General features: G+C 58.1%; 1 protein-coding gene across 1 annotated transcript; it reads left to right on the top strand.

Annotated features, from left to right (window-relative positions):
- Positions 1-5082: 5082 nt before the first annotated feature.
- On the top strand, positions 5083-9221 carry RTP5 (receptor (chemosensory) transporter protein 5 (putative)). The gene is given in 8 exon segments (XM_008578750.1): positions 5083-5188; positions 5191-5239; positions 7473-7941; positions 8019-8289; positions 8330-8438; positions 8510-8778; positions 8781-8894; positions 8897-9221. Coding segments are annotated over 8 exon segments (1605 nt in total). The 3' UTR covers positions 9115-9221.
- Positions 9222-9253: the final 32 nt, after the last annotated feature.

The raw sequence follows: 9253 nt of genomic DNA, 5'->3' as shown, positions 1-9253 counted from the left end.
ATGTCTTGTGTTGTGTGTGTGATGTGATGTGCATTGTGTGTATTGTATTGTGCTTGTGTTGTGTGTTGATGTGTGTTGTGTGTGTTGTGTGTGCTGATGCGTGTTGTGTGCATTGTATTGTGCTTGTGTTGTGTGTTGATGTGTATTGTGTATTGTGTGTTGTGTTGTGCGTGTTGATGTGTACTGTGTATTATATGTGCTGTGTATGTCTTGTGTTGTGTGTGTTGATGTGTACTGTGTGTTGTGTGTGTGATGTGCATTGTGTGTGCTGATGCGTGTTGTGTGTTGATGTATATTGTGTGTTGTGTTGTGCGTGTTGATGTGTACTGTGTATTATATGTGCTGTGTATGTCTTGTGTTGTGTGTGTGATGTGCATTGTGTGTGCTGATGTGTGTTGTGTGTATTGTATTGTGCTTGTGTTGTGCGTGTTGATGTGTACTGTGTGTGTGATGTGCATTGTGTGTGCTGATGCATGTTGTGTGTTGATGTGTACTGTGTGTACTTTGTGTGTGGGTGTGAACACTTTACTGCCTTCTCATGCCAGCACAGTGGGCATCACTCATGCGTCTGCTGGTCACCCGGGTGGCTGAGGTGCAGCCCCACCTGGGCTCTGGAGCCAGGCTGAGCTGGGATGGGTGTGCAGCTGCCCCTGAGAATGCAGGACGGCTGCCCACCCTCTGGGAAGGCCACTCTCCCTACTGAGAATGTGGAACAGCCCCTTGGCTCCTGCATCTCTCATTGGTCCTTCCAGGGGAAGCCACCCACCCCCCAGGGCTTGGTGGAGATGCCGGACACTGGGTCAAATCCAGGGAGTGAGGGGCTTCTTGGTTGGTGCGAAGAGCCTTTAGAAACAGCCACCCACCCCCCAGGGCTTGGTGGAGATGCCGGACACTGGGTCAAATCCAGGGAGTGAGGGGCTTCTTGGTTGGTGCGAAGAGCCTTTAGAAACAGACCTGGCCGGACGGATGCTGCTGCCTCAGCTGCTGGCTCCAGGACCCCCGCCTGCCTGGGGACAGCCCAGGGACAGCAGCCACACAGAGCATTGGACCAGAACCAGGAACACACACCTTGATTGTGTGACTGGGCCTACTGGTGGGCCCCGGAGCCTGGGGTCTGGGGGAGGTGGTCCCTGTGTTTGGGAGCTGGACACCCTCTGCTGAGGTTTGCAGGAGTGAGGGGCCACCGTGGTTTCGTGCCAAATTCTCTCTCTGCTCATCACACACACAAAGGCGGGTCCTGTTGGGAGAGAAACGTTGCCCAATTGGCTGAACAGCCTCTCGCTGGCTTTGGCTGGCTCAGCCCCGACCCCTCCCTTGCTATGGCACTACCTCTGCCCTGCTCCCTGTCCCAAAGCTAGATGTCCTGGTGCAGCATCACAGCGGGGGGTCCTCAGGAGGCCTGCCCAGGCCCAGACACCCTGAGCATCGTTGGTTGCGGGCGCCGGTAGCTGTGGGACCCGGGGCTGTGAGAAGGTCTGAGGCTGCCCCTGCCTGCACCTGCTCTCGCCAAAGCTGAGCTTGGGACAGTGAATGAACAGGGGTCTGGAGGAGGCGCTGTGTCTGCGGGGGCAGGAGAGCGTGGAGCCGTCTCGCCGGGTGGGCCACTAGTTCTGGAGCAGGACCTGGTTTCCCTGACATGTTCTTTCCTGGTGGTCCACTCACGCCCTCTCCCCAGCCCAACCATTCTGCAGCCATCCTTGGGGGGGCTGGTCAGACAGTGGGGACAGGAGTCTGTCCTTAGAGGAAGCAACATCCACACAGTTTGGTCAATGGAGGGGCTCCTTGTGTCCACCTCCAGGCTGGACATTGATACACTCGGACCCGCAGCTTGGGGATGATGCCACACAACACAGGAGTCGATGGGGTGCATTTCTCTGATAAAGAGGGGAACGTTCATGGCGGGCTAGTTTGCTAGTTGGCCTTGTATGTGGCTTTTGTGGGGATGTGGTTTGTGGATTTGGGAGACAAGCAGAGGCCTGCAAAGGCTGACTTCTCTGTGGTCTGCCCCTGGGCCTTTGGAAAAGTCTTCTGAAACAGGTCCAAAGAAGACTGAGTGATTCATGCGCAAAGAATGCCAGGGTGGCCAGCACTCTGCATGCCACGAGGGTCAGAGGTGCCATCCAGAGGATTGTTCATGGGTGGTGGTTGCCGGTCACAATTCTGAAGCTTTTCCCTTAACTCAGAGCCAGGTTATTGTCTCCAGACCTGGGGAGTCTGGAGAAATGGCCAGGCCTGAGGCGTGGGACTGGCAGATGGGGCAGTGGCATAATCGTGCTGTGGAAGAGGCCTGGAGCCACTGGGCCCAGAGGGCCGTGGGGAGAGGGAGTGCTCTGTGGGGACCTCTGTGACCAAGGCTATGAGGAGTGAGGGGGCAGCACCCATCTCCTCAGACCCCCTCATGGGCATGTGACCAGGACCACAAGGGGATGTCCTCCTCTCACCACACACACACACACACACACACACACACACACACACACACACACACACACACACAATGGCCCTGAACCAGCCAACGAAACCCAGGACCTTAGGTACAACCCCAGCATATCAATCAGGATTACTACAGCTAGCTGGGCGATAATCAAAAAACCCCAGAAAACAGTGCCGAAGTAAATAAATAAGTAAAGTGGCAGCTGGTTTATTTCTCATTTGGACAAGAAGTCCAGAGGTAGTCAATCCAGAAGCAGTGTGGTGACCCCAGCTATCATCAGGGATCCAGGTTCCTGCATCTCTGCTCATTCAGCAGGTGGCTTCCACCCTCAAGGTCACCTCATGGTCTCAAGTGGCTGCTGGGGTGCCTGCCATCACCTCTGCATCGATGAACAAAGAAAGTGGACGTGGAGTGAGAAAAGTGGACTTTCCGAGCTCTCTGGCTTGTGCTGGGGAGGCTTCTCAGAAATACATCCCAGATTTCCTCTTATATCCCATTGTCACCCTTAGCTGCAAGGCAAAAAGATGCGACATATTTGAAACAGATTGAAAAAAAGTTTCAAAAATGAAAAATGTGACACCACCACTGCCACCACCAGCAACTCGCTTGACAGGATTAGCTGCAGACCGGACAGAGGTGAAAAGAGGCTTGTGAAGTGGCAGGAGGGTGGGGAAAGTCATTGGGCATGCAGGGCAGGGACGGATGAGTGCTACCTCCGGGTGGCTGGGGCGGGAGCTCAGCCAGGAGATCCGCCGAGATCCACATTCGTTCGCTCATGTCGGTTCCCGGGAGGTGAGAGGCGGCGCGGAGGGCTGGGGCGTCCCTGGGACGAAGGTGTGCTCAGCTTCACACTGTGGTTATACCAAGTCTGTGTGCTGAAATGTCGAGGGCCAGCACCGAAGGAGCAGAAACAGAGTGTGTGACATCTAAACTCGCGGGAGGGCAAGAGCAGAGTGACAAAGTAATCAGTCCACCACGGGACAGGGACAGGGAGTGCAGTGGGTTGAATTATGTCCCCCTGAAACTCCCTGAAGCTTGAATTGTGTCCCCCAAGTTTTATGTATGAGAAACTTAGCCCCCACTGTGACTGTTAAGAGGGTGGGAGATCCTATGATGGTCATTGAAAGGTGGAGCCTTGAAGAGGTGGTTGGATTGTAGGACCCTGCAGTGGTGAATGGATTAAAAATGGTGGTCAGGGGCGTGGTTCCGAGGGCTTTAAAAGGAGAGGAGAGTCTCTCTCTTTGCTCTCTCTGCTTCCACCATCTTGCAATGTGAGACCCGAGTCACTGTCACCAGCACCAGATGGACTTTGGACTTCCCAGCCTCAGAAACTAAGCAATAAATTTTGTTTTCTTATAAATCACCCAGTCCTGAATATTTTGTGATAAGCAACAGAAACGGACTAATGCAGTCCACTTGGCTGCCTGTCAGCAGCCACACCAAGAGATGCCACACTGACCTGCCATCGGCGAGCTGCTCGTCCTCAGGTACCCTCCCTGAGCTGTGCCAGCGCTGAGAGTCCTGGGAACCCCGCCAGCACTTGGCGAGTCAACAGAAGGTGAGGTGCCACATCCTCATCCGGGGAAGTTTCGTCAGCGATGGTCACCCAGCGGCCTTCTCTGCTTTGAGTTTTCCATCGACACCCGAGGACTGGTTGCGTCTTCCAGCTCTGCACGCCTGGGCTGCCCTCCGTGCCCACGCCCATTTCCATGCTGCGCAGATGCGGGCCGGCTCCTTTCCCAGCTGGTTTTCTCTTGTGCCCTGACAGACTACTGCTGCTCATGGCAATGAGGCTGAACCTCACTAACGAAAAAACCCAAAAAGGTGCGAGAAGCCAGACACACACGCCCAAAATGCATGATGCAGGATTCTGTTTACATAAAGCTCAAAAGCCGCAAAACGAAATGGTAATGCTTAGGGTGCATCTTAGGACAGCTGCAAAGTGGTCACAGCCTGTCTGGTGGTGCCTGGGGGGAGGGGTGCTGAAATTGGGAGGGAGCAGGTAGAGCACTTTGGAGGCTGTTGAGGTTGTCTTTTCTAGGAGGTTGTGACCTAACACTTTATGATAATTTATGGAGCTGTGCATTTATGTTTTAGGCATTTTTATGTGCATGTTTTGTATTTCTCACCAATAAAAACTTCAAAGGATAAAAACCCAGGGGAAGTTTCAATGACACATGATCAATAAAGTTCATCACAGCTTTGTTTGTGTGGCAAAGAATTAGCACCGTGCTGTTCAACGACGGAGGCAGGGAAGATAGTTCATGGCAAGCTGTGAACAGGAAAAGCACTGGCTACTTGAAATCGCTCACGATCGGGTATGCAGTAAAAAGAGCCAGCCACAGGGTGATGTGCTAGTATGGTTTCCTGCTTGTGCACACGAGTGTGACTATTGCTGTATGTACACACGTGTGGAAACGTGTACATCAGCACCCCCACGATGGTGCTGTGGCGGATCATCTCTGGGAGGAGGGATCATGGGTGATTTATCATATTTCCTTTCTGCTTCCCGTTTCTCAGAGACAGAACTGGTTACCATGGAGCCCCACTGCTGTCAAAGCGGCCGGTGGCCAGTGCGTGGGGTGTGGGCTGCTTCCTGGGAGCCCCCAGCAGGCACAGCCCTCACCGCACTGCGGGTCCCAGCCAGCATGGGCGGGGCCGGCGTGGACGTGTGGGGCTGCATCTTTGCGCAGCTGATGGCCAAGAGGAAGCACTGGGACGTCTGGGGTCTGCTCCCCCAGGAGAGCCTGGTGCCAGGTGTCTGGAAGGTGGCAGTTTCCAGTACCGACTGAAGGGGCTGTTGAGGTTGGCCGAGGGCTGGGGGCCTCCTGCGGGTCCTGCAAGAGGGGAGAAGGCTGTAGGTGCTTCACCAACGGCCCTTGGTTCGTCCTGGAGTGAGGGTGGGTGTGGCCTGGGAGCAGTGGCCACAGGGTGGGAATCGGGGCATCTGTCTGGCCTGGTCTCGTGCCCCAGACAGGTGGGCGGGGCTGTGTACTTGTTCTCCCTGATGGGAAATGGGGCTGCTCAGTGCCCATGAACTGAGAGGGACTTGGGGCCGCCCATGCCATGTGGGGGGCTTCCTTTTGCTCACTTCAGCTCCTGTGGCCAGCGCTGCCCTTGGAGGCATGGCTTGTCGCCTGTTTCCATGGCATTTCCATGGCATTGCTGCTGTCAGCGCTGACAGGTGGATCTGGAATGTGCAGGTGCCTGTGGACACTGTCCGGCTGTGTGCTGCAGACAGCCTGAGGACCAGCGGATGCGGCCCTGAGTCGGGTGGGAGCTGGGGCACGTGTGGGGTGCTCACAGTGGGGTGCTCGGCCTGTGAGTTGGGGAGCTGCCCCAGACTGGGCTGCTGGGTGGAGGGGGCCCGGATTGGGAGGCCTGGGATGGCTGTGGGTCCCCAGGTGAGCTTTCTGCTTCATTGTCATGACAACAGTGGCTGTCAGTGAATCAACGGCTTCTCCCCTAACCAAGACACCCCAGCTCTGCAGAGCGCCAGCAGGGAGGGGCGCAGGGCAGTGCCACAGGCCTCGCAGACATCCGGCCAGTCCAGCCCTCAGAGTGCTGGCATGATGGTCATTCTTTGGGGACACCGTGGGCATACAGGGAGTTGTCTGCCATGTGACGCTGTCACCACAGCTCCCCAGTGTCTGAAATCTCCAGGGCCAGGTGTGTGTGGGAGTCCTGGCTGTTTCTGGTGCCGGGAAGGTAACAACCCTGGCGGGGTCTGAGAAGTGCCTTGGAGCCCCTCCCTGAGCCTGCAGCCAGAGTAGAGTGCAGACCCGCTCTGCGCGGTGCGCCAAGGCTGTGTCTTGTAGATGGGATACAGGCTCGGGGGACTCAGAGACTACACGGCAGGACCACGCCCTCCCACACAGCAGCCACCACCATACGTGGCTTTCCAAGTGCCGATTAATCAGATTTAAAGTGGTAGAAGTTCAGTTCCTCGGGCACCGTCCACGTCTGCGTGCTCTGTGTCCACGCGTGGCTGGAGGCTGCGGGCTGGGAGGTGCGGATGTGGATCAGACCAAGAGCTTCCACCGCCCGAGAGCTGCACGGGGCAGCGCTGAAGCAGCGGCTCGCAGGAGGGCAGGTTCCCACGAAGTGCGGAGCTCTGTGTGCGCCCAGCGAGGGGTGGCTCATCGGGTGGCCTGCAGGTCTTGGAGGAGAGTGTCCATCATGGGGCCAGTGGCTGGCTGGGAGCAGGCCCGGGCCCTCCCGCACCTTCCTCTTTGGGGTCCTGGGTGCAAGGCCTCTCCCAGCCGAGGGGGTGGGCGCCTGGCTCTGTCCCGTGCACACGTCAGAGCGCACTGTTGAAAGTCCCGGGGGCTCACCCGCCGTCCTGGTAATTTCCGCTGTGTTGGCAGGCTGATCGCGCCACCTGTGCCCTCCCCAAATTTCCCATCACAGGTGATGCTCAGCAGGGCGTCCTGCGCCATGTCGGGCAGTCCTCCAGCTTTATCTCCCCTCCGATGACAGGAGACAGCGGTGTCCCCTCCTCTCATTTGGGATGAGCCCATCAAGGCTCATTTCCCCAGTACCTCGTGGTAGCCTTTGCAAGTGACAGACACCCAGGGGCTTGCTCTGCCTGTTTTGACTGTTGTCCCTATGACTGCCTCTGACTCTGGCTAAACCCCAGGTCACAAAACAGAAAAGCAGCAGACAGCAGACAGCAGACAGCAGCAGAGCCGCCTTGCAGCTGTCAGGCCAGCATGCGTTGGCTGCACACTGATGAGCAGGTGTTTGCATCTCAGCTTTTTAGATCAGGGGCTGCAGGTAAAGGGGCTGCAGACCTGCGTTCTGTCCGTGTGCAGATGAGGGGCTCGGGGCTCACGGAGGCAGGAGGAGGTGTGGGCTCACCTCGGCCGCAGCCTTGGCTGGCTGGCTGGAGGGTGAGGTTTGAGGGTTAAGGTTTGAGTGTGGGATGTGGCTGTGGGACCGCAGCGACACCAGCAGAATGCCAAGGGACCCCACCATGTGGCTTCTGCGGCAGCTGGCGCCCCCTCCCTTCAGCTCACCTGCCACCTCTGCCCCACAGGCTCCAGTGCCACTGCTGCCTGTGGCCCTGGGCATCAGCACATGTGCACAGCCTCTTCCACCTGTGGTGGGAGGGGGACGCCCACCAGGGTCTGGTGAAGATGCGCATGGGGGCCAGCAGTGCAGGCTATGCCCCTGGGTGCCCGCAGAGACTGCCAGGTGAGCCCTCTCAATGTCTGCATCTCCCTCAGCAACTGGTCCTGTACGTCCTGTGGAAATGCTACCGGGACAGCCTCAGCCCCAGCCAGTGCCCCGAGCTCTGCTTTGGGGACCACTGTGAGGCCTGCGATCTGGGGGTCTGCCTCCTCCAGAAAGCCCCAGACCCCGCCTGGGGGCCCATGGTCAGGAGCACCGACTCCTTCCAGGGCAGGCATGCCACATATGGTGACGGCTTCACCAGCAGTGCCATGGGCAGTGACGGCACCGGCTCCAGCAGCAGACAGCTGTTGCCGCTCAGCAGTGGCCCCATGGTCAGCTGCGCCAGCGGCCACGACCCCAACTCTGTCACCATCTGTGTCTCTGTGTCCCTGTGTCCGTCTTCATCAAGAACACCCTCTCTGAGAGCAGCGACCTCTCCCACAAGTGTGATGGCATCGTCACTATCCCTTTCTCCCTTGTGGATGTGGATGAGGACAAGGGGCCTGTCGCTGATGGCAACGGCCATGTCGCCCCTCAGGAGGGCTCCCTTCCAGCTGCTGGCCACAGTGGGCCCCTCATCATCCGCAGGGGCTTCCTCCACCTGTCCAGGAATCCCGTGGCCGTGCCTGAGGGCAGAGGCCTCCCGGTGACCATCACAGCTCCTGTCTTCCACCGCCCCGGCCTCCCCATCAGCAAGCTCAGAAGACCCTCGAGCCCCAGGCTTCCTGTTCAAAGGCTCGGGCTCCGTCTCCAGCCCTATGGGTGTGGCCACAGGCCAGGGCCCCATCTCCTTTAGCGACAGCTCTGTCACCACTGGAAGTAGCCCACTGCCGGTGTCCTATGTCATCAGCCTCATGGCAGTGGGGACGATTCCATCACCCTCCTCTTGTCCTTCACCAGTGTCATTAGAGGCCAGGACTCCTTCACTAATGTCACTGAGGGCAAAGGGACGAGAGATGCTGGCGGTGGCCCTGCTGCCACTGGTAACGGTGTCCTTCCAGAGCCCAGCGCTGGCGGCCCCACTGCTGGAGGGGAGGGCTGTGTCGCCTTCTCTGAGGACACCACAGACAAGGGCTCCTTTACTGATGTCACTGAAGGTACAGGGAGGGACGAAGGTGGCTGGGGCCCTGTCACTGCTGGCCACGACTGCCCCCAGGAGACCAGTGCCGCTAGCCCGTCTCCATCAGCGAGGGCTCCGTCTCTGTCCCCCTCTCGGTCTTTGACATCATTGGGTGCAGAAGCCCCAGCCACAACGCCCACGGCCCCACAGCAGTGGCTTTGTCACCCACAGTTGCTCCAGGAAGGAGAGGCGGCTGAGGTCCAGGTTCGGCAAGTCCAGCCGTGGGTCCCACAGGGAAGAAGGCGCTCACCCCGGCCACACATGTCGTGGGCCGCACACTGACCCCTGTGAGGACATCTGGATCTGGGTTTCCATGGCTGTCTGTGTCTTCTGGCTGATGTGCACGTGCAAACTGAGCCCTGGCGACTTCCAGCAGCAGCCTTGAAGCCTGCCCCAGTGTCCCCGCTGTGCCTCTGCAGCAGGACCGTCCAGGCAGGGCCGCCTCGGGGCGCCCCAACAAGCAAGCCCCAGCACCCCGGCGCCCCGGCCCCTCCTCCAGCCTGTCGCCTCCGTGGTCTCTTTCT

Source organism: Galeopterus variegatus, unplaced genomic scaffold (genome assembly GCF_000696425.1).
Source record: "Galeopterus variegatus unplaced genomic scaffold, G_variegatus-3.0.2 Scaffold1752, whole genome shotgun sequence".
Classification (NCBI taxonomy): Eukaryota; Metazoa; Chordata; class Mammalia; order Dermoptera; family Cynocephalidae; genus Galeopterus; species Galeopterus variegatus.
The sequence above is the reverse complement of the archived record's forward strand: the minus strand, read 5'-3'. Positions and strand labels throughout refer to the sequence as shown.